This window comes from Delphinapterus leucas, chromosome 17 (assembly GCF_059928025.1).
Source record: "Delphinapterus leucas isolate spDelLeu-1000000601 "Yukka" chromosome 17, BTC_Dleu_Yukka2, whole genome shotgun sequence".
NCBI classification, from domain to species: Eukaryota; Metazoa; Chordata; class Mammalia; order Artiodactyla; family Monodontidae; genus Delphinapterus; species Delphinapterus leucas.
This window is the reverse complement of record NC_143145.1, coordinates 58,088,271-58,114,277: the sequence shown is the minus strand read 5'-3', so window position 1 is coordinate 58,114,277 and position 26,007 is coordinate 58,088,271. Positions and strand designations below refer to the sequence as shown.

The 26,007-nt window shown below is 36.4% G+C and overlaps 1 protein-coding gene across 4 annotated transcripts in view; it reads left to right on the top strand.

Moving 5' to 3' along the window:
* LRRCC1 (leucine rich repeat and coiled-coil centrosomal protein 1) overlaps positions 1-11,003 on the top strand; it is a 47,875-nt gene extending 36,872 nt beyond the window's left edge. Inside the window, exons 15-18 of one of the 4 annotated variants that reach the window (XM_089899008.1) lie at positions 15-223; positions 316-453; positions 2,957-3,092; positions 4,931-11,003. In XM_089899008.1, coding sequence (XP_089755134.1) covers positions 15-223; positions 316-453; positions 2,957-3,092; positions 4,931-5,053 — 606 coding nt within the window. In that variant the 3' untranslated portion in view covers positions 5,054-11,003. The remainder of the gene's footprint in view (positions 1-14; positions 224-315; positions 454-2,956; positions 3,093-4,930) is intronic. The other 3 variants (XM_022555009.3, XM_022555010.3, XM_022555008.3) reach the window with 3 other exon arrangements.
* The last annotated feature ends 15,004 nt before the right edge of the window (positions 11,004-26,007 follow it).

Here is a 26,007-nt window from a genome sequence, read left to right as displayed (position 1 = left end):
CTGTAAAAATGAAGTGTTTACAGGAAAGAGAGGAACAAATCAAAATATTACACGAAAAGATCACTGAAATACAAAAATGTACCCAAGAACAACTTGATGAAAAATCTTCACAACTGGATGAAATAATTGAGAAACTAGAAAGACACAATGAAAGAAAAGAAAAACTGAAACAGCAGTTGAAAGTAAAGGAATTAGAACTTGAAGAAATTAGAAAAGCTTACAGGTATTTTACGAATTTCCTGTTGAGAAATTACATGTGGCTTAATAATTTCATATAACCAATTTTATTTTTTAAATTATTTCTTCTCATATTAGTACACTTAATCAGAAGTGGCATGATAAAGGAGAGCTTCTGTGTCATCTTGAAATGCAAGTAAAAGAAGTGAAAGAAAACTTTGAAAACAAAGAAAGGAAACTTAAAGCAGAAAGAGACAAAAGTATTGAACTGCAAAAGTAAGGATTAAGTCCTAAAGTATGTGGGATATCTTTAAACATAAAACTGAATTGGGATGGGTGGGTTGTGTAGGACGGCGGGGGGATGGGGGTGAGGAGGGTAAAAACATGCTGCACATAGGTATTTGCCAAGTACTTTATTTCCATTCCATCTATAAAATGATTATAATAGTTCCTACTTTAATGTTTGATGTGAGGTTTAAACTTTATATATATGTGTATTTATGTATATATATATGGTTTGTATGGGTTATTTAGCATTTAAATAGTGCCTGACACATAGTAATTGCTGTATAAATATTTCATTTTTATTACTGTGATTATTGTTTTCAAACTCTGTTTGAATGAAAGCAGCAAGTGATATTTTTGGCTGTTGTATGTGGAGTTTAGAGGAGGAAATCACTGACTACCAGGGACAGTGAGCTCCTGAAGAAGCTAAAACAGATTTAGGTAGCAGTTGGCCTGCACCAGCTGAGGATAAGAGTTGATTTTAAAGAAGGGGAAGGAAATGTATACATATATGCCATTGTTTTATGGATTTTATAAAATACTCTAGAGGAAATGAGGGTTTTACCCTGTAAGCTGTATAACTAGACTTGTTAAAATAATTTACAAAGTTGACTGCCTTAAAAATTAGGTAGCATGGTTTAGTGACCAGTGCTCATGTCAAGATAAGAATGGCATAGATAACATGGCATATAGGTAGCCCAAAAATCTCATATAGAGAGAGATAGGTTCCCATTATATCAAGTCTAATAGAACCTGGAAATTTGATTTCTCATATTTTAATTCTTTGAAAAGGTGTTATTTTACTCCCCAGAAAGTTTTGATTGATAATACAGTCATTTGTTTATTTGCTAATGGACCCTGTTCCACTTTGCTTTACAACCAAGCACTAATACAGAGACCTTGACTTGGAACCTATTGCAGTTTTCTTTCCTGCTGGTCACAGCTTTGCAGTTTGGAGTCCTTTTGATCCTAAAAGAAACAATCATTTCATATAACTAGCAGTTCCTAAACTTAATAAAAATCATAAAGCCTGACAATTTTTAGAATCTCTTATATTGCATTGTTTATCATGTCTTTAAGAGCAAAACAATAAAGGCCTGATTTTATACATTAATGCTTTTATGACTAAGATTGATAATATGATTTTTAATTTAATGGAATTTTAATAAAATAAGTAAATTATTCATAAGAATAGATTTTATTTGCATAGTTTCTTATAATGTATAAATCGATTTTTTTCTTATATCTTATTTTGAACCCAGCAATAATTTTGTGAGGTTGGCTGAACAGGCAGGACTATTGTGTTTTATAGTTGACAAACTTTAAACACAGAGTTTGTGACTCGCCCTTAGTCACATAGCTACCAACTGTTGCAACTGGGAATAAAAAAAAAAGACTTTTGATTCATGGTCCTGATGCTGAAAACTCATCCTCTGTACGCTGGTGCCAAATCAAGTCTCAGAGACAGAGTTTCAGGTGAAATAGAGAAGAATGGCTTTATTCCTTTGCTGGGCAAAGGGGGACACAACAGGCTTGTGCCTCAAAAAACTGTGTCCCAGCCTGAGAAGTGAGGAGTTTTATAGCAATGGTTCAAGGGCGGAGCAGCTAATAAGGATCAGGGTGTGTGCAGTGCCTGCACTCCTTTAATCTGGCCTCAGATGGTCTCCTGATGAGCTTCTCTGGTTCCTTTAATCTGGTGTCAGGTGGTCTTCTCCCTAGTCTCTGCATCCCCTCCCTTCCCTCATTAGCAACTGTTTGAATCTGTCCTTTGGAACTCAGGGAAGGTCATGGAGGCTGGAGTCTATTCCCTACAAACAAGAAATGGGGACACAGAAAGGCTTCCATGCCCAGGAGCCCCACAGGGTCCTGCTTGGTTTCAGTCCCAATGTTCAATCCACTATTACAATGGGCTGTGCCAAAACCAGGAAGTTTGTTCATTATGGACTTAACGTTTTTAATAAAATTATTCATACTTAATATAAAGGAATGGGTATTTGGCCTATAAGAAACTTTTAGCACTAAAATTTTGTGAATACTGTTTATAATTTATTAACATAGGGTTTTACCCATTAAGCATTAACATAGGGAAGTCAGACATATATGCTTACAAACTTGAACCTTCCTATAGTATATATACCTCAAATTATTATCACACTGCTAATACATGGAGGAAAAAAAGATTGATAGTAGCATCTATGAAGGTGCTTATAAACCATATTCTTAGACTCAAAATAAATGAGAACCAATGTACTCTAACTTTCAGAGGGTAATAGTGTAACAAACTTCCATTGATGTTACCTTACTCTATTCTGTTACTAAGATTCTGTTGGATGGTGAACTACTTATATCTTTAGTTACCCAAGATGGCCCTTTGCTATTTAATGGAGTTATGCTTCCATTAAAATATGAATATAAGAGCTTCCATCTAAAAAGGCAAAAAACAGCCTAATTTTTATATGTACCAGTAGATATGTGGGTTTGTTTTGTTTTTAAGGGATGCAATAGAAATGCTTCATAGTATGGATGATGCATTTAAAAAACAAGTTGATGCAATTGTTGAAGCTCATCAAGCTGAAATAATACAACTGGCAAGTGAAAAGCAGAAATGTATTGATTCTGCAAATTTAAAGGTACTGTAAGTAAAATTCACTTTGATAATCAGTATTAAATTGTTATAGCTAAGTAAATTGGATCTTTGACAATGGTAAAAGAGAAAAGGAAGCATGATTTAATAACCAAATAGATATGAAGAAAATTGCCAGTACAATCATGAAGCCAGACCAAAATGTCGGTAATACTTAGATTAGTTGTAGAATATAATTTTAATGAAACCAAGATTATAAGTTTGATTCTGATGTGCACCTGCTCCATGAACTCTGGATAAAAATTTCTGTATCCCTAGCCAATTTCAGCTGGAAGCCCCTTTGGTTACACATAGGCAAGATGAGAATGTGAATGTTAAATACAATCCATCACTACCTAGGACAAGTTCTCAAGGAGTGTTTTATTATCAATTAGGGTTCAAAACTATCAAATTTCTCATTTTAATATCATTGACAAAGGAATGGGTTAGGATGATAATAAATCAGAGGCAAACATCAAAATTACCTGCAGAGCTTTTTAATAATACATATGCATGTGCTTCCCCCTCAGACTTTCATTCACTAAGACTGGGATCAGACCCAGGTATTTTTCTCAACAGGTGCTTCTGATATGACCCCTCTGTTAAGATCCACTAGATGAGCAGACAGTTACAAATTTCCATTTTTCCCTGATTTTGAAGTAATAATAAGAAACAGATATCTTTAAGACTGGAGATTTATAAATCAGCAACTGGAAAAGGAAAAGAGTTAATAGAAAAGGGAAGTGATACTTCCTATATTATAATCAAGGTTGTATAATTAAATGACATTACCTTCAGGAGTCTATGTAACCAGAAAGGGGGATTTAGGTCTTTGGAAATAATCACAATGAATAAGGAAATATAACTTGTTCAAAATTTAGTTCTTTGTTTCATTTCAAGTTAACAGATGTTTCAGATATTTTATTTAAAATCTACCGATTGTTGAACAAGAGTACATTAGGTATTACTAAATAAAGTATAAAATTAGGCCTTTAGCTAAAAAGAAAATACTGTGTTTGATTATGGACATCTTGCCAATATGATGTAATATCAAAGGAAGGTGTTTGTTAGAGAATAGAAAAATTTCACCAAAGCTTAAATGCGGTAATCATGAAAAAAATTGTAAGGCATCACGTAGAGGTGATCATTTAAATTAGGAAAAATGTTTTCAAAGGGAAAAAAATTAGGAAGTCTGTACTAGAGATTAGGAAGAGGGAAGTAAACAGAAAGGGATGATGATATTGGTAGTACTCTCAGGAATGTTGTATGATAGGACAGAGAGTTTCAAGCAGAAATTAATAGTATCAAATACATTGAATCCTAGGAGAATGTAGGTTAACAATAAAATCATAAGATGATCTCTCAAAAAGATGGTAATTTATAACCACCACCAGCAATTTTAGAAATGCAGTGTTTAAAGAGTTTCTTTGGAAACGGAGGTTGTTTCAGTTTTTAAAGTCAAATTCATGATTCAGCATTCATAATCAGCACAGGACAGTGGAAAGATTAAGTCAGAAGACTGGTATCATCCAAATATGCTCCTGAGAAGCTACACAACTTGAACAAGTTTTCTAAATTATAAAATAGAGTTAAAATAAATTACCATGTGTTAATCACAAGAACCTATGAGAAATAAATGGATAATACACATGTAAGTACTTTGTATACAGTATAACATTTTCCCTATTAGTATTTGAACAAGTTAACATTTTATTAACCTCTGTGCTTTAAATGGACATCACAAAATACAAAATGTATAAGAATAAATTTTTCACTTTTTTGCATTTTTTAAAATACATTTTCATTAAGAAATGTAAATGTTATAAAATTTATATGTTGATTTAGGTTCATCAAGTTGAAGAAGAAATGCGTGGACTTCTGGAAGAAACATGCAAGAACAAAAAAGCAATGGAAATAAAAATTAAGCAACTTGCTTTTGCTCTAAATCAAATTCAGCAAGAAATGTGATGGTTCTGAGAATGGATTGAATTGAAATGAACCAGCAGACCTATTGTAAAAATGATTAAATATTGTGATAGTAGTAACTGCTATGACTTTGAAATGTCTTTTTCTACACATTTCATTCTGATTATATTTTAAAAGACTTGATCAAGTATTTATTAATTGTATATGTAGGTTTTTTTATAATAAATTGTTGACAATTATGTGTATTAGAAAAACCTACCAAAATAACTAAACTTAAAACACTTTTTCTTGTTTCGGTGCTGTACATTGTTTGCTAATTACACATTTGCCTATGAGGGAAAGTATTTTAGTATTGTTAACCTTACTGTGTTGATGAAGAACTAATTATATTTATTGGTTGTCCTTTAGTTGACATAGCGCCATTCTTTTGAAAGGCTCATAAATGTAGCTAAAAAATATTTTAAATCTGTATAAGGGATGTGGTATTTTTAAGAATGCATATGTAAGTATCTCCACATCACTCATAATGACCCCTTTTTATATAATGCATATGACTTTTTCATTAAAGATTACATTTAAGGTTTTATAAACATTGTCTCAGAGGAACACTACTGTTCCACTGTCATTCTCTCATTTTTCCTTTTTAGTTACTATTTATGAAGAGAATTCTTATTTTGTAACTGGAAACAGTTTTCTTCCATTTCATATCAGTTGACTTTTACTATTTCACTTTTGTCATCTCTTACGTTCCTCTGTATTCAGAACAAAGATCTAAATACTATTTCTGAAAGAATATAATACCTAATTCTTAACTAATAGCCAGTGAACTAAGTTTTGAAAATTAAATGGAATCAGAAAAAATGTAAAGAGAGGGCCCCATTTTGTTATAGGCAAGATTTATACTGAAATCCGTGGGACATCAAGCATGTCAATATATGTAATGGGAGTCTGTGGAGGAGGGGAGGACATAAGAAATATTGGGGAAAATAATAGCTGAAAACTTCCTAAATTTGATGAAAAAGATTAACCTACAGATTCAAGAACTTCCGTAAAACCCAGGATAAGCACAAAGAGAACCACACCTAGACACTTAAGAGTCAAACTGTTGGGAAAATCTTGAAAGCAGTGAGAAAATATGATTTATTTCATATAAAGAAACAATATAACTAACAGTTGACTTCTCATCAGAAATAATGGAGACCAGAAGGCAGTGAAAGACATATATTAGGTACAGGAAGAAAAGGAACAGTACATCCAGGGCTCCCCTGGTGGCGCAGTGGTTGAGAGTCCACCTGCCGATGCAGGGGACACGGGTTCGTGCCCCGGTCCGGGAAGATACCCCACGGAGCAGCTGGGCCCGTGAGCCATGGCCGCTGAGCCTGCACATCCGGAGCCTGTGCTCCGCAACGGGAGAGGCCACAACAGTGAGAGGCCCATGTACTGCAAAAAAAGCAAAAACAAAAAAAAAGAATTCTACATCCAACAATATTATCCCTCAGAATAAATGCAAAGCAAATGAGACTAGAAGCAGTGGGCTGACAGAGTACTCAAAGAAAAAAAATTAGCTAAGAATCTTATATCCCACAAAACTATCTTTTAAACATGAAACCAAAATAAAGTCATTCCCAGGTAACAGAAAATGTGTTCCTACCAGACCCACCTTACAACAAAGGCTGAAGGAAGTTCTTAAGGCTTCAGATCCTTTCAGAAGGTGACCCTAGAGAGTAATTTGAATACACATGAGAAGAAAAAAACACCAGTAAAGGTAATTATAAAAGAATATAAATACATATTTCTTTTCCTTTCATCCCTTAGCTGATTAAAAAAGCAAATATGTAAAACAATGTGTATAATTGTATTATTGGGAGTAAAACAAAATGTAATATTTCTCAATATCAGCACAAAGGTGGGTGGAAGCAAAGCTGTACGGAAGCAAGGAAGTAACAGGAGACAGTAACTTGAAATCATAGGAACAAGTGACACCAATAATAAATATGAAAATGTAACTATATATATTTGCTCTTCTTAGACTTTAAGTTATATAAAACAACTATAAAAACAGTTGCAATTATAAAATAGATGTAACATATATAACAGAAAGCACAAAGAGGAAGAGAATAGAGCTATATAGAAGATTCTATATTTCATTGAAACTGGGTTAGTATAAATCTGTTGTATATTCCGATAAGGTATGTATAAGCCCTTGTGAAGCCATTAAGGAAGTAACTCAAATAACTAAAGAATAGAATTAAAATGTTATACTAGAAAATATTTGTGTAATACAAAAGAAGCAGAAGTAGAGCAATAAAGTATAAAGCAATTATTAAATGCAATAAAAAAGATATTTAGAAAACAAATGGCAGAAATAAGTTCAACTCATGTATAATTCAACTACATCAATAATTATGTTGTGTGACTGGATTAAATAATCCAAAAGACAAAAATAGACAAGAAAACAAGATCCAGCTGTGTGTTGCCTACAAGACACTTTCAAATATGCAAATAGGTTGAAAGTAAAAGGACAGAAAAATATATGTAAATAGCAACCATAAGAAAGATGGAGTGGCTATACTAATATCAGACAAAATAGACTTTGAAACAAAAATGTACTAGTAGGAAAGATGATAAAATGTCAATTTATCAGGAATGTATAATAATTATTAACATGGATGTACCTACTGGCATATTCCCAAAATTCATGAAGCAAAACTGACAGGCTTGAAGGGAAAAAAAGGTAATTCAACAGTAACAGAAAATTCAATACTTCACTTTCAATAATGGATAGAACAATGAGGCATGAGATCAACAAGAGAACAGAAGACTTCAACGACACGGTAAACCAACTAGGCCTAACAAACATCTGCAGGATGCTTTCAACAACAGCAGAATCTTTACATTCTTCTGAAGTGCACATGGAACATTCTGCAGTATAGATTAGATGGAAGGTCAGAAAGCAAGCCTCAATGGGTTTAGAAGTATTGAAATCACACGAAGTATGCTCTGTGACCACAGCAAACTGAAATTAGGAAGGAATAACAAATTTGGGGAATTTACAATTATGTGGAAATTAAACACACTCCTAAATAAGTACTGGATCAAAGAAGAAATCACAAGGGAAATTAGAAAAATTCTTTGAGGTGAATGGAAATGAAAAGAATGTAACAAAATTTATGAGATGTAACTAAAGTAGTTGTCAGAAGGAAATTTTTATCTGCAAGCAACTACATTAAAAAAGAAGAAAAACCTGAAATTAATATCCTAACCTTCCACCTATAAATACTGGGAAAAGTGGAGCAAACTAAAGCCAAAGCAGACAGACTGAAGGAAATAAAAATTAGAGCAGAAATTAATGAAAATAGAAAAACAATACAATCAGTGCACCTAAAATTTTGACTTTGAAAAATCTACAAAATAAACCTTGAGCTAAATTAATTCAGGATAAAAGAGCTCAAATTACTAAAATCAGGAACGAGCACAAGAAAATGATAATAATAATAATAAGGGTGGGAGGAAACTCTGGAAGTTGTTGAATATGTTTATGGCCTTAATGATGGTGATAGTTTCATTAGTTTATACTTACTCCCGCTCATCAAATTGTACAGACTATGTACAGCTTTTGCATGTCAATCATACCTTAATACAGTGGTTTAAAATAAAAAGAAAGAACTCCATAGGCAATAGAATAAAAAAGAATAAAATTCTTAGGTATAAATTTAACAAAAGAAGTGCAAATCTCATACTCTGAAAACTACAAAACATGGTTGAAAGGAAACAAAGAAGACAATATTCATGGATTGGAAGACTTAAGGTGGTAATTCTCCCCAAACTCATCTACAGATTAAATGCAATCCCTACCAAAATCTCGGCTAGCTTATTTGCATAAATTGACAACATGGTCTCTAAAATTCATACAGAAATTCAAGGGACCTAGACTATCAATCTTGAAAAAGTTGGAAAACTCACACTTCTTCATTTAAAATCTTACTAGAAAGGTACAGAGGGACAGCAGCCAAGATGGCAGAGTAAAAGGACCCTAAGCTCACCTCCTCTCAGGAGCACACAAAAATAACAAAAATCTGCAGAACAACCATCATTTAAAAAGACTGAAACCTACCAGAAAATATCATTTAAAAAGACAAACCTACCAGAAAATATCCTCTATAGCTAAAGACATAAAGAAGGAACCACAATGAGACTGGTAGGAGGGGCAGACTCATAATATAATCAAATCTCATCCCCCCTGCGTGGGTGATCCACAAACTGGAGAATAATTATATTACAGAGGTTCTCCCACAGGAATGAGTGTTCTGAGCCCCAGCCTGGGGTTCCAGCACTGTGAAGAGAAGTTCCCAGAGCATTCAGTTTTGAAGGCCAGCGGGGCTTAGTTGCAGGAGCCCCACAGGATTGGGGGAAATAGAGACTTCACTCCTATAGGGCACACAAAATCTCATGCATACCAGGACCAAGGGCAAAAGCAGTAATTTGATAGGTGCCTGGGCCAGACCTACCTGCCGGTCTTGAAGCATCTCCTGGAGAGGTGGGGGGCAGCTCTTGCCCACCATGGGGACATAGACACTGATGGCAGAGATATGGGGGAGTGTTCATCTATATGAACTCTCACTGGAGGGAGACATCTTGCTTGGGTCATTAGCACCAAGACCTGGCCCCACCCAACAACCTGTAGGCTCTAGTGCTGGAATTCCTCAGGCCAAACAACAAACTGAGTGGGGACACAGCCCCACCCATCAGCAGACAGGCTCCTAAAGACTTGCTGAGCCCACAGACACCTCTAGACACGCCCCTAGACGTGGCCCTGCCCACCAGAGGACCAAGACCAACTCCAGCCCCTTGGGGGCAGGCACCAGCCCCTCCTGCTTAGAAGCCTGCACAAGTCTCTAGACCAGACCAGCTTCAACCACCAGGGGGCAGACACCAGAAGCAAGAAAACTAAAGTCCTACAGGATGCAGACAGAGTCCACAAATGCAGGCCAGACACTATCCTGGGAGCAGCTGGTCCCTAGCCATTGGGTGATAAGAGGGGAGTACACTGCTGGGATGCATAGGACATCTCCTACAGAGGGCCACTTCTCCAAGGTTGAGAAACATAAAAGGACTGCACTCTTAAAGGGCATGCACAAAATCTCACACACTCTGGGACCCAGTGCAAAAGCAGTGGTTTGAAAGGAGCCTGGGTGAGACCTAACCTGCTTATGTTAGAGAGTTTACTAGAAAGGCAGGAGGCAACTGAGCTCACCCTAGAGACATAGACACTGGGGCAGCCATTTGAGGGAGCTCATTCTACCACGTGGACACTGGTGCTTGTAAGCGCCAACTTGGAATCTTCCCTCTAGCTCATAAGCCTCAGGACCCAGCCCTGCCCCCACACACCAGTCTATAGTCACCAACACTGGGACAACTCAGTAAGCAGGGACAAAGCCCCCTGTACACACACACCAGCATAGAAGCTGCCTTAAGACTCACTGAGCCCACAGCCTCCCCTGGACATGACCCTGCCACCAGAGGGCCAAGGAACTTGTCCCCACACACCAGTGTGCAGGCCTAGACCTGGGACCCCAGGGCCCTGCAACCAGAGACACTAGCATCCAGATCCACGTACCAGTGGGCAGGCACCAACCCCAGAATCCCTGGCCTCACTCACCCATGAACCTGCTCTAGCCTTGGGATCAGTCTCACAGACCAGAGGGCAGACACCAGCCCCAGGACAACTGCAGCCCCACAGCCTGTGGACCCAGCCCACCCACCAACAGCCCAGCCCCAGCCCTGGGACTGGCTGGGCCCTGGCCCTGCCCACCAGCAGGTGAACACAAGCTTCAGAATACCCCAGACCCCACACCCAGGGGTGTCAGGAACCACTCCCATCCAATAACAGCTCTGGGACACCCTGGGCCTTGCAGGCAGAACTCAGGACATCGCTCTGCCTATGGGTAGGTCATCACTAGCTCCAGAACATGGCTTCACCCACCACTGGGCAGGAACCAACCCTGAGATCTCCTGGAAGCTGACAGCCCATCAGTGAGCGAGTACTCGCCGTCTGGGGTTCCACCACCAGCTACCTCATGACACAGCCTCAAAAACCAATGGTCAGCAGCCTCCAAACAAGGAGGGCCTGGCAACCAACTGGACCAGGGACCAGCCAGGCCTATCAGACTTCCCACAGTAGTCAGCCCACCACCACAGAAGGACCCAAGCAGCCCACATAGGGGGGCACCCCTAGAGCATATAGCTCCCGTGACAAGAGTGGAGTGCACTGCTGGGACGCATAGCTACATCTCCTACAAAAGGCTACTGCTGCAAGGCTGGAAAATGTAACCAACCTACCAAATACATAGAAATAAAAACAGCAGGGCTTCCCTGGTGGCGCAGTGGTTGAGAGTCCGCCTGCAGTTGCAGGGGACACCGGTTCGTGCCCCGGTCTGGGAAGATCCCACATGCCGCGGAGTGGCTGGGCCCGTGGGCCATGGCCGCTGAGCCTGCACGTCTGGAGCCTGTGCTCCGCAACAGGAGAGGCCACAACAGTGAGAGGCCCACGTACAAAAAAAAAAAAACAGCAAGTTAGGCAAAATAAAGTGACAGAGGAACATGTTCCAAAAGAAGGAACAAGATAAAACCCCAGAAAAAGAAGTGAAATAGAGATAGGCAATCTACTTGGGAAAGAGTTCAGGGTAACAATCGTAAAGATGATCAAAGAACTCAGTAGAAGAGTGGATGCACAGATTGAGAAGTTAGAAGTATTTAACAACAAAGTGTTAGAAAATACAAATAACAACCAAACAAAGACCAAGACTACAATAACTGAAATGAAAAATACACTAGATGAAATCAACAGTAGACTAAATTATAAAGAGGAAAGGATCAGCAAGCTGGAAGACAAGGTAATGGAAATCACTGACGCCAAACAAAAAAAAGAATGAGAAGAAATGAAGACAGTTTAAGAGACCTTTGGGACAACATCAAGTCTACTAACATTTGCATTATTGGGGTTACAGAAGGAGAAGAGAGAGAGAAAGGGACTGAGAACATATTTGAAGACATAATAGCTAAAAAATGTCCTGACCTAGGAAAGGAAATAGACATCAAAGTCCAGGAAGCATGGAGAGTCCCAAACAATATTAACCCAAAGAGGAACAACACCAAGACACATTGTAATTAAAATGGAAAAATTAAAGATAAAGAGAGAATATTAAAAGCAGCAAGGAAAACAAAAAATCTATAATAGATAACACACACAAAACGAAGAAAGAAATCCAGGTATAACACTCAAGATAGACACCAAATCACAAGAGAATAGAACAAAAGAAGACAAAAGGAACAACAACAAAAATCCCACAAAAATAATCCCACAACAATTCACAAAATGGCAATAAGAACATACATATCAATAATTACTTTAAAAGTAAATGGACTAAATGTTCCAATCAAAAGACATAGAGTGGTTGAATGAATACAAAACGAGACCCATATATATGTTGCTTACCAGAGACTCACTTCAGATCTAAAGACACACAGACTGAAAGTGAGGGCATGGAAGAAATTATTCCATGCAAATGGGAATCAAAAGAAAGCTGGAGTAGCAATACAAATATCAGAGAAAATGGACTTTAAAACAGACTGTTATAAGAAACAAAGAAGAACATAATGACAAAGGGATCAATCCAAGAAGATATAACAACTGTAAATACATATGCACCCAACATAGGAGAACCTAAATACATAAGGCAAACAATAACTAACATAAAGGGAGAAATTGACAGTAACACAATAATAGTAGGGGACTTAAAACTCTGCTTACATCAAGGGACAGATCACCCAGATAGAAAATCAATAAGGAAATACTGGCCTTAGAGGACACATTAGATCAGAAGAACTTAATAGATATACATGGAACATTCCATCTAAAAGCAGCAGAATACACATTCTTTTCAAAGGCACATAGAACATTCTCCAGGATGGACCACATGCTAGACCACAAAACAAGCCTTGGTAAATTTAAGAAAACTGAAACCATATCAAGCACATTTTCCAACCAAAATGCTATGAGACTAGGAATTAACTACAAGAAAAAAAAAACTGCAAAAAACACAAACATGTGGAGGCTAAATAATATGCTATCAAACAACCAATAGATCACTGAAGGCATCAAAGAGGAAATCAAAAAATGTCTGAAAGATGAAAATGAAAACACAATGATCCAAAATCTATGGGTTGCAGTAAGAGCAGATCTAAAAGACAAGTGTATAGTGATACAAGCTTACCCAAGGAATCAAGAAAAATCTCAAATAAACAACCTAACCTTACACTTAAAGGATCTAGAAATAGAAGAACAAAAAAAAATCCAAAGTTAATAGAAGGAAAGAATGCATAAAGATTAGAACAGAACTAAATGAAACAGAGACTAAAAAAAATAGAGAAGATTAATGAAACTTAAAGCTGATTCTTCGAAAAGATAAACAAAATTAATAAACTTTTAGCCATCATGAAAAAAAGAGAGAGGGCCCAAATCAATAAAATCAGAAATGAAAAAGGAGAAGTTACAACCAACACCACAGAAATACAAAGGATCATAAGAGACTATTATTAACAACAATATGCCAACAAAATGGACAACTAGAGGAAATGGACAAATTCTTAGAAGTGTACAATCTCCCAAGACTGAACCAAGAAGAATTAGAAAATAGGAACAGACCAATTACCAGTAATGAAATTGAATCAGGAATTTTAAAACTCCCAACAAACAGAAGTCCAAGACCAGATGGCTTCACAGGTGACTTCTACCAAACATTTAGAGAAGAGCTAACACCTATCCTTCTCAAACTATTCAAAAAATTACAGAGGAACAAATGCTTCCAAACTCATTCTATGAGACCAGTGCCACACTGATACCAAAACCAGACAAAGATATCACAAAAAAGAAAATTACAGCCCGATATCCCTGATGAACATAGATGCAAAAATACTCAAGAAAATATTAGCAAAGTAAATCCAACAATATTTTGAAAGGATCATACACCATGATCAAGTGGGATTTTTCCCAGGGATGCAAAGATGATCAATATCCACAAATCAATCAATGGGATAAACCACAATAACAAACCGTAAAATAAAACCATATGATGATTTAAAAGATGTAGAAAAAGCTTTTGATAAAATTCAACATTTTTTATAACAAAAACTCTCCAGAAATTGGGCATAGAAGGAACATACCTCAGTATAATTAATAAAGGCTATATGTGATAAGCTCACAGCTAACATCATACTCAACAGTGAAAAACTGAAAGCATTTCCTCTAAGGTCAGGAACAAGACAAGGATGCCCACTTTCACCACTTTTATTCAACATAGTATTGAAGTCCTAGCCATGGAAGTCAGACAAGAAAAAGAAATAAAGGGAATCCAAATTGGAAAGGAAGAAATAAAACTGTCACTTTGTGCAGACATTATGCTATAGAATTCCTTAAGATGCCTCCAAAAAACTACTAGAGCTCCACAATGAATTTGTTAAAGTTGCAGGACACAAAATTAATATACAGAAATTGGTTCCATTTCTATACACTAAGAGCAAGCTATCAGTAGGAGAAATTAAGGAAGCAATATTTACCATTGCTTCAAAAAGAATAAAATACCTACAAATAAACTTACCTAAAAAGGTAAAAAGAACTGTACTCAGAAAATTATAAGACACTAATGAAGGAAACTGAAAACAACAAAAACGGATGGAAAGATAAACCATGTTCATGGATTGGAAGAATTAATATTGTTAAAATGACCATACTGCCCAAGGCAATCTACGGATTCAATGCAACGCCTATCAAAATACCAACAGCATTTTTCACAGAACTAGAACAAATAATCTAAAATTTTATATGAAAACACAAGAGCCCCTGAATAGGCAAAACAATCTTAAGAAATAAGAACAGAGCTGGAAGAATCATGCGCCCTGACTTCAGACTATACTACAAAGCTACAATAATCAAAACAGTATGGTACTAGCCCAGAAAATAGACACATAGATCAATGGAACAGATTAGAGAACCCAGAAATAAACTCACACACTTATGGTCAATTAATATACAACAAAGGAGGCAAGAACATACAATGGTGAAAAGACAATCTCTTCAGTCAGTGGTGCTGGGAAAACTTGACAGCTACATATAAAAGAATGAAATTAGAACATTTTCTCATACAAAAATGAACTCAAAATGGATTAAAGACCTAAATGTCACACCAGATACCATAAAACTCCTAGAGGAAAACATAGGCAGAACACTCTTTGACACATATCATAGCAATATTTTTGTTTTGATCTGTTTCCTAAGGTAAAGTAAACAAAAGCAAAATTTAGTGAATAGAACCTAGCTAAATGTAAATGGTTTTGCACAGCAAAGGAAACCATCGACAAAATGAAAAGACAACCTACTGAATGGGAGAAAATATTTGTAAGTGATATGACCAATAAGGGGTTAATATCAAAAATATATAAACAGCTCATACAACTTGATATCAAACAAACAAACAACCAAACTATTGATTAGAAAATGGGCAGAGGATTTGAATAGACATTTTTCCAAAGAAGACATACAGATGGCCAACAGGTACATGAAAAGATGCTCAACATCAATAATCATCAGAGAAATGCAAATCAAAACTACAATGAGATATCACCTCACACCTGCCAGAATAAACTATCATCAAAAAGATCACAAATAATAAATATTGGCAAGGATGTAGAGAAAAGGGAACCCATGTACACTGTTGATGGGACCGTAAATTGGTGTAGCCACTGTGGAAATCAGTTTGGAGGTTTCTCAAAAAACTAAAAATAGGGACTTCCCTGGTGGGCCAGTGGGTAATACTCTGCGCTCTCAATGCAGGGGGCCCAAGTTCAGTCCCTGGTTGGCGAACTAGATCCCACATGCATCCTGCAACTAAGAGTCCACATGCTGCAACTAAGAAATCCACATGCCACAACTAAGAGCTCACATGCCGAAACTAAGACCTAGCATGGCCAAAATAAATAAATAAAAAATAAATACATACTTTAAAAAAACTAAAAATAAAACTACATATGATCTGGCAATTCCACTCCTGGGTATATATCCAAAGAAAATGAAAACACTAATTTAAAAGATACATGCACTCCAATGTTGATAGCAGCATTATTTACAATAGCCAAACTAGGGGAGCAACTTAAGTGTCCATCACTAGATGAATGGATAAAGACAATGTGGAATATATTTACTATGGAATACTACTCAGCCACAAAAAAGAATGACATTTTGCCATTTTTAATAACATGAATGGACCTGGTACGTATTAGGCTTAGTGAAATAAGTTAGGCAGAGGAAGTCAAATATTGCTATGGTATCACATATGTGGAATCTAAAAATAAAACAAACTTAGGGAATATAACATAATAGAAACAGACTCACAGTTATAGAAAATAAACTAGTGGTAACCAGTGGGGAGAGGAAAGGGGGGTAGATAAGATAAAAGTAGAGGATTAGAGATACAAACTACTATATATAAAATAAATTATAAGAATATATTATACAACATAGGGAATATAGCCAATATTTTATAATAACTATAAATAGAATATAATACCTTTTTAAAAATTAATTACTATGTTGTACACCTGAAACATATAATATTGTAAATCAAGTATATCTCAATAAAAAAATCACAAAGTGTAGAAAATATTTTGAATTGGATGAAAATGAAAATAGAACATGGAAAACATTATGGGATGCAGCAAAACAATGTTTAGAGAGAAATTTATAGATTTAAACGCCTATGTTAGAAAGAAGGAAAGGTTTCAAATCAGTAATTTAAGTTTCCTTTTTAAGAAATCAGAAAGGGACTTCCCTGGTGGCACAGTGTTTAAGAATCCACCTGCCAATGCAGGGGACACGGGTTTGATCCCTGGTCCGGGAAGATTCCCACATGCTGCGGAGCAACTAAGCCCGTGTGCCACGAGTACTGAGCCTGCGCTCTAGAGCCCATGAGCCACAACTACTGAGCCTGCGCGCCACAGCTACTGAAGCCTGCATGCCCTAGAGCCCGCACACCACAACTACTGAAGCCCTTGTGCCTAGAGCATGTACTCTGCAACAAGCCATCACAATGAGTAGCCCACACACTGCAACGAAGAGTAGCCCCTGCTTGCCACAGCTAGAGAAAGCCGGCATGCAGCAACGAAGACCCAATGCAGCCAAAAAAAAAAAAAAAAGAAAGAAAGAAAGAAAAGAAACCAGAAAAAGAAGATCCACTTAACCCCAAGGATAAAAATATTAAATCTCAGAGCAGAAATCAATCAAATAGAAAAGAAACAAAAAAAGCAATAGAGAAACTAGCAATCAAACCAAAAGTTGGTTCTTTGAAAATATTTTCAAAAAATGATGCACTTTTAACAACTCTGGGCAATAAAGAAGAGAATAAAAATTTCTAAAATCAAGGATGAAGAAGGGTCAGCATTACAGACTCTAAAGATGCTAAAAAGGATTGTAAGAAATATGATTAACAACTTTATGCTGACAAATTAGATGACTTAGTTGAACAAATTTTTGAAAAGATACAATTTACCAAAACTGACTCAAGAAAAACTAGAATATCTGAATAAACCTATAATAAGTAAACTGAATTCCTACAAAGAAAAGCTCAGGTTCAGACAGCTTTGCCAGTGAATTCTGTAAAATATTTTAAAAACAAATAAAATCAGTCCATAGCCATACTCTTTCAGAAAAGAGAGAAGGAAGGAATAGTTCTCAACTCATTCAATATGGCGAGTAATAAGTTGATAATTTCTGGTGGCAATTAATTATAAATAATATTTATAAACTCACTTATAGTAAGTCTCTACTAATATGTACCCCCTATGATGTGTATGTCAATGTTAAAGAATGGCTTTGATGGCCACACCAGCCTGGATTTCTTCTCTGAATGATTAGATACTTGATATTTCACCTCTGACCATACTGTTGGTGGTAGATGGCCATGTGCGCTTCTTTCCCGTTAAAAGTCCCCTGTCCACAGTAGTCACTGTCAAGCTAATTATCAAGGAGACTTTTGTCTACTTCAACCTCCTGGAGGAAAGAGTAGTTCCTTAATATTGCGTGGATAGGTAAAAGTGAGGATACAAATCAACTGTGATCCATAGATATTGTTCAGCCAAATACCAGTCAGCCCCATTCATAAATCATCAAGTTTTTTGCCTGATGATGAGCTCAGCATGTGGTTGATCCCAATTTGTTAAAATAGATGATATAATATGAAGGGATACTTCAGGAAGATTTTGGAATCCTTAGTGTGCACTAAGGTAGCACATGCCCCATCAAGCTTGTCTAGTTATTACCATTTATCTAATCTTGATTACATCATTTCTACTAGCTGCTAGAGTACTAGGCTTACTTATCTATGAGAAGGAAGAGCTAAGAGCCCTCAATTCATAACAGGTTTAAAAAATTATTTGACTTTCTGGGTCATGGGACCTAAGAAGGGTTGATTACAACTGAAGCTTATTCCTGAATCCAAAATCTTGATTTAAAAGTACCTCAACTTGGGCTTCCCTGGTGGCGCAGTGGTTGAGAGTCCGCCTGCCGATGCAGTGGACATGGGTTCGTGCCCCGGTCCGGGAAGATCCCACATGCTGCGGATCGGCTGGGCCCGTGAGCCATGGCCGCTGAGCCTGCGCAGCCGGAGGCTGTGCTCCGCAATGGGAGAGGCCACAACAGTGAGAGGCCTACATACTGCAAAAAAAAAAAAAAAAAAAAAAAAAAAAGTACCCTAGTACATACAGCACATCAAATTCCCAAGGCCAAGGTATGCTATCTCAAGACTGCTGGCTCCGTCAAGGTTGGGATGTTAGGATAGAGGTTTCAGTTTAATATTCTGGAGTATAATTAGAAAAGATATTCTACCTTCTCTCATCCATTGGAATTCCAGTATGTTCACTTACATGGCAAGACCCTAAGTTTTTTGGAGAGATAACAATTTATCCCTTCTCCTTTTTGTTGAGATATTAGTGAATAAGAAGTTGATATCTTGCTTCATTAAATCCTACTAACATTTAAATATCATCAATGTGGTTGATTATAGTAATGTCCTTAGGTTGATCTCATCATTGAAAGTCCCAGTAAATAAATCTGTGACAAATAGTAGGTGAATCCAGATTTTATAGGTGTGGGAGAGCAACATTGCCAAAGTTGTGATTGCTTAATTCAATTGGTAGACTTTTATCAAGAAATCTTGATATTCCATCTGATTTATGATTTATCAGCTGGCCATACTGGAGGATTGAAAGGAGATAGAGTGGAAATACCAAAGGTGGTCCTCAGTTATCTATTTTTTACTTCCTCTGGAGAGATGGTATTGCTGCTCACACCTAATGTACATGGCTTGAATCACAGTGATCAAAGGAGATATGACCAGCTAAACACATTTTATTAATATAATTGACTCAATTATGTTAAGTGAATGTAACCACTGCTTTTGTCCAAGTGTCTCCTCGGGAGTACATAAATTTAAGACAGCTGTTTTAGGGTGCCTAGATTCTGATTGAGTTCTTTCATTACAGCTCAGTCATGCTCTTATTCCCACCATCAGTGGCACAGCTTGGGTCTAAGTCAACAGTCTGACCCAATTGCTTCCCATCAGATAGCTCAAACCTTGTCCTTTCTAGAGCTCCCTACCAAATCTCTTACCCCATTATCACTCTTTGAGAGGTCTATTGAATCAGGCATACAGACAGCCACCTACAAAGCAAAAGAAACAAACATCTATTTATTAAAACTTATGAAACAAAAGCTAGAACCAATCCCCACCCTCAACCCTTACCTCAGGATCTAGCTGAGGATATGTTCAGGCTTTAAAGAAAGGGTAAGCATCCTTCCCACGTGGCCACTCTCTTTGGTTTGATATACATACTTAGAGGAAATTATATAGGGTGATCAGTCTGTGGGTCTTAACCTGAGTCTCACCAAATCAAAACACTCATGTCCAGGGGCTGCTGTACAGTTTTCCACCATGACTCCTACCAGGTTTTGGAAAGGAATTTAGAAGTATAGTTGTTACATCTGTAAGTAAACTGAATTTTTCCTTATACTTCCTTCAAGAAGTATATAAACTGTAGTCTGCTTATATACACATGGATCCAAGTAAGAATGTGATTTATAATTGAGGTTGGATTTTTATTTTCCATTTTATCAAATTCTTGGAATACCTTTTACTTAAACCTAAGGAAATGGTTGTTCTTATAATCTTGAGAATTTGGGGTCTAGTTCAATATCATAAGAACTTTCAATATCTTTCTAGGATTTTGACTACTGTCTGGCAGTACTGCCCACAGTAGATAGTTACTCTTGACTCACTTCATGGTTATATGCTTCCCAACCACCTCCCACCTTGCAGTAGGCTGTTCTCATAGCTGCCACAACTTACAATGGATTATCTTATTTTTGTTCGCCAGTTTTTCACTTCCATATACATACTGCTATATTTGTTGGTAATGTACCTGTCTTGATTTTAGAGTCTGTTTTCTTAGGATGTGGTCCCCTGAGAGTAAGGACACAGTGGGAGACTTTGAAGATTGGTCTATACCCCTTCTTTCCATTATCCTTAAACCTTTGTGGGGAGGGGCTTCTTGACTGGCAGATATTTTCTTCTGGACAGTGGTGAAGAGAACACTAGTTTATACTTTCAAATCCTGGACTCTCCCTCCTACTCAGTGTTAAAAATGCTGGCAGGTATCACCTATTATTTTGTAAACATTACTGATCTTATGAAATCTGTCTACTTGCTCTCTTTACTGATAAAACCCACATAACAATTCTGAACTTTGAAAGGAAATTCTTTGTGATGCATAATTGGCTAAAAACTACAAGAGTAGTTTAAGTTTTCTAAATGGTTTTCTTCCTGTCAGTTAAAAGATAAGTGTTTACCAAAGTTCAACTGATTATGATCATTGAATAAACTGACCATATAAAAATTGGCATAACATCGTTAATTTCACCTTCATGATTTTTGGGTTTCACACTACCCAAACTATTAGTTTCTTATCAGTTTTCCAAAAATGGACTTACTTTTAAAAATTAAATATCTCTTTTAGCCACAACTTAAATAACATAAATGAAATCACTAGTTTAATGTTTTGGTCATGTTTATTTTTAATTTTTGCCTAATCCACATTAAATTAATCATGAAAGTATTAAAATAACAAAAGATTTACCATGTATCAGCTACAGTCATTCTGTTAACACTAGTAATATGTATATCACACAATTACAAAAGACAGATAAATTGTTGGATGATCTACTGACTGAGGAAAGATCCCAAAGGTAATTTTTTTTTCCAGTTTACAAAGCATTATTTTTTCAGAGATTCTAAAAGCATGTATTATTTCATTTTGTAATGTGTATGGCTAACATGACTTAGTTGGGAGATATCCACTGAGAGTCTGAATTTAATTTTTGCTGAATAAATTCCTTAATTTTTATAAATGGCACACATATAATTAAATAAATAGGTATTTTTATAAATAAAATAGTCAATTACAGTAGAGCAAGATAGGATGGTACATTTATTAACATTACATAATTCTAGGGTACCTATAATCATTATCTTGAGGGATTTATTTTAGAGTGCTTTATTTTTTCATTCTAGGGAATAGATGTGACACTACACAAGGAATTGAATGATGTGGGGACCATTCACTGGTGAGAAATTCTTTTGATAAAACTACTTTTGACTTAGAATTACTCTCTTGGTGATAAATTCAAAAATTTTCAACTCTAGGTTGACACAGGTTCTTAGTTACCAAAGGGTTTGTATCAGAGCGTATGATTTTTAAGTTTGTGTCTTAATTGGGGCAATGTATTGTGAATAGGAGGTCTTTATGCTATGGCTTATTATTTGCACGGCAGTCATCTTGCTTTGGTAGTTTAGTGATAAACACTTTTACCTTACTGAAATTTCAAAAAAACAGTGTTATCAACAGTGTTTCCAGTGGGAGAGTTGTTGAGCAACTTGATTTTTCAGGAAGGTCTAAGTGACATACAGTTTCTGTAAATGTTTGACCATATTTACCTTCCCTTTTTATCCACAAGAGCAGTCAGAGGACTGTTCAGGTGTTAGTAAATAGAAGCTTCTAGTGTATATTAGTTGAGTTTATTTTTGTTACAACAAACTTGGATCTCTTGTTCTTACATTTGAATATGTGTGGTTGAAGTTCAAACCCCAACATCAAATCGTAAGTTTTAACTTAATGAAGATGAGAATTCGAATTTTCAATCTGACTCTTCAAGAAGATTTAGAAGCAACTATTTGTTTCTTTTAATATCATGCCATATTTTTGAATGTAAGCTGCCTTCTGAATGTAAGCTTCCCTCTTTCGGTAATCTGCCTTGATAGGGCAATAAGGTAGAGTATAAGTCACTAAATAAAATGTAAAATCTCTTTAATGTGTGTGAATTATATTTCTATAGGTGTTTGAATGTAATCTTCATTTCCCATTTCTGCTTACAGGGTACACACTTCTGAAGTCAAGGTCTATGGGTTATCTATATTATTACTATACCATGCAGGTTATAGGTAGGTAAAAAATAATGTTGTTTGTCATAATGTGAGGATTAATAATCTTTGAAACATATGTGTTTACCTAATTTTTTTAATCTTGAAAATGCATAAGATAGATGATTGTGTGTTGTAAGATTTGGAAGGAAAAACAGAAAGCCAAATTTTATCTTCATTAACTTAGAACAGATTAAACAAGGGAGTAATAAAGCTGATGTAAGCAGACTTTTGATGAAGTTTCTTAGCTCAAAGGAGACCTGAGAGTTGGAAGTTCCAACCTATCACTTCCAACTGATAGGCTCATGCATTTGAAAATCAGTACGCCACCATCAGTGAACAAAATAAAATTTGGTTGAATTTTCTTGAATAGTTAACTACTATATTATGACACAACTGCACATATATTAAACTGATCCTGGACTTCTATGAAAATAACATATGTGAAATTCCACAAATGTGACACTCAGTCCAGTGAGCTATGGGCTAATAAGTCATTCCGTCGAATTCAAAACACTGAAGTCCTCCCTCCTACTCCTGAATTGGCTAAGCAGCTGCACTTCCAAAATGCATAAAAATAATGAAAATATAATCAGGAGCATATAAACAATATTATAATAGATCATAATATCTGCCCAGTTAATCCGGTGTAATTAGTCTGAATTTAACAAAGGATTACTGTCATGCATTTAGTACTACATAGGTCAATGCAATACGGTTTAGTTTAACTGGATTATTCTAGTGCACAAAAATCTTACTTACTTCTTGAGAATATGCTATGAGTCCTAACTTTTGATGGAAAGAATTATTAGGCTTTTGTCAGAATTGGTACAAAGAACTAGTGTAGCAATTGATAGCCATTTAGAGTTGTCTCCTTTATAGCCAAAAGGATACAGAAATCAAATTCAGAGTAATATACTTCAAACAGTGACCAATATCAGTTTCTTAAAGATTATTTATATTCTGATTTTTAAAAATCACGTTTTTAAATAATTCATTAGCAGAAATTCCAAAAAGTTTCAAAATATTAAAAAGACTTTTGCATTATCAGCCTCTGATCTTTAGCAGTTTTAGGAAAAATGATATATTTTATTATTTTTCATTGTGTTATTCAGTGTTTCTCAAAGGGGTGACTGTGTGCATGAGAATTACCTGAAACTATCTGTGAAGAAATGCAGATCCCCAGGTCAAATTCTCATATCAAATGCTGATTTAATCTCTGAAATTTGGAAAAAAGAATCACATTTTTAACAAACACCATAGATGATTTTTCTCCTTAAAGTTTGGAAGCCACTGGTGTAAGTAATTTGTAGTTTCTCTGACAGACATAGGATTTTGAAGGCTAATTGAAATAGCTGCTAACTTGTGAATGTGTTTTAGTTGAATCCTACTGAGTTTAAACAAATAAAAAATTCATTGTGAAAAACACAAAAATATTGCAAAATAAATTTCAAATGACCTATTAGCATCATTAATAATAACTGCATTGTAGAAAAACTTTAAAAACTGAAATTAAAAAGAACAATTAAAAAATTACCAAAATAGTTATTATGATTTAATACTACATGCTATGGAATGAATTGTCTCCCCCAAATTCATATGTTAAAGCCCTAACCACATTTGGAGAGAGAGCCTTCGAGAGGTATAGGTTTAGACGAGGTCACATAGTGGGGACCTCATGATGGGATTAGTGCCCTTATAAGAAAAGACATCGGAGAACTTGTTTGCTCTCTCTCTCTGCTATGTGAGGACACAGAGAGAAGGTAGCTGTCTACAAGCCAGGAAGAGAGGCCTCACCAGAACCTGACCATGCTGGCACCCGAACTTCCAGACTCCAGAACTGTGAGAAAATAAATTTCTGTTGTTTAAGTCATCTTGTCTATGGTATTTTTGTTATGGCAGACCAAGCTAAGACACATATAAAAAAGTTTTTTAAAATAACAACTTTATTTTTATCAATTCCTGTCCCTGCATCTATAGCACAATGTTACCACTTCAAATTAAAACTAAAACCTCCTTAAGAAACACTATTGTATTTATTAATTCTATTGATTTATTAATAATAAAACTAATTTGCAAATTAGTTTAATTTGTAAAATAATAGTTTTGTTAATGCCAAATCACATAGCAGAACCCATTTTGAGATAACTTAAATTGAGTGGTTTTATTAATTGAATTTTTCATGTTTTACTAAAGATTTTTTTTTTTTTTTTTTTTTTTTTTTTTTGCGGTACGCGGACCTCTCACTGTTGTGGCCTCTCCCGTTGCGGAGCACAGGCTCCGGATGCGCAGGCTCAGCGGCCATGGCTCACTGGCCCAGCCGCTCCGCGGCATGAGGGATTTTCCCGGACCAGGGCACGAACCCGTGTCCCCTGCATCGGCATGCGGACTCTCAACCACTGCGCCACCAGGGAAGCCCTACTAAAGATTTTTAATTCCAAGTTTTGCTTATAGAGTTCTTTGATTAAATAAAGGTTGGTTATTAATGAAGTTCTGTACCTATGAATTGGAAGCATAAATATTTTGTTATAAATGGTGTGTCCAGTTTTACTAGCTAATGCTGCTGAGTATTTCACTTCATTCCAGTGACCTTTTTTTGCTAGTTTATTGTTATTTTAAATTTAAAATATTTCTTGCATGAAACTTTCTTGATTAATTACCATCATACGGAATTTTCATTCACCTAATATTTATTGAGCATCTACTATATCCAAAGTGTTGTGTGTGACACCAACTCATTTAAAATTTAGTTCTGACTCTCGAGAGTTTGTAATCAAATGAGAAAAAACTTTTACCCAGATCTGTGTGTTATCTCATTTCCCATCAATAGTTTGGGGTATCACGAAACACAAGAACCTGTGGGTGCCTAATATTCTAAATAACACAATATAATTTGGTTCCAGTAAGGTATTAAGAACACTGTTCTAAATGCAGGAGATCTGGAGTCCAGCGGCGAGTCTGAGCAATTCAGGACCTCTCCCTCCACACCCCAGTATCTCTACCTATGACTCCATGATTCTGTTTTTCCTGTATTTCAAATCCAAAAAGATAATCTATGGAATATAACCCTGCATTTGGTCCGAGTCACTGAAATATTTGCAAAGTATCCTAAAGCTCGAAAAGAGCAGACAGCAGAAACCGCCCAATCAAGGTAAGTGACCGAAGGCTAATCTCGTGTAGCTCCACGGACCCAGCGGCTCAGAAATTGATGGCCACCCGGCAGGGTTTTTTCCTGCCCTGAAGCCCTTGTTTCCTCCCGGCGTTGCTGCGGGAGGTCGCCGCTCCCGGGGTCGGCTCGCCAACAGCAGGGAGGCAAGTGTGAAACCCAGTCACCGACGCTGCCCTCCTCTCCGCTCGCCCCTCCTTCCTACAGAAAAATGCGTTTCCAAGCAACGGCGGGCCGCGGCGTCACTTCCT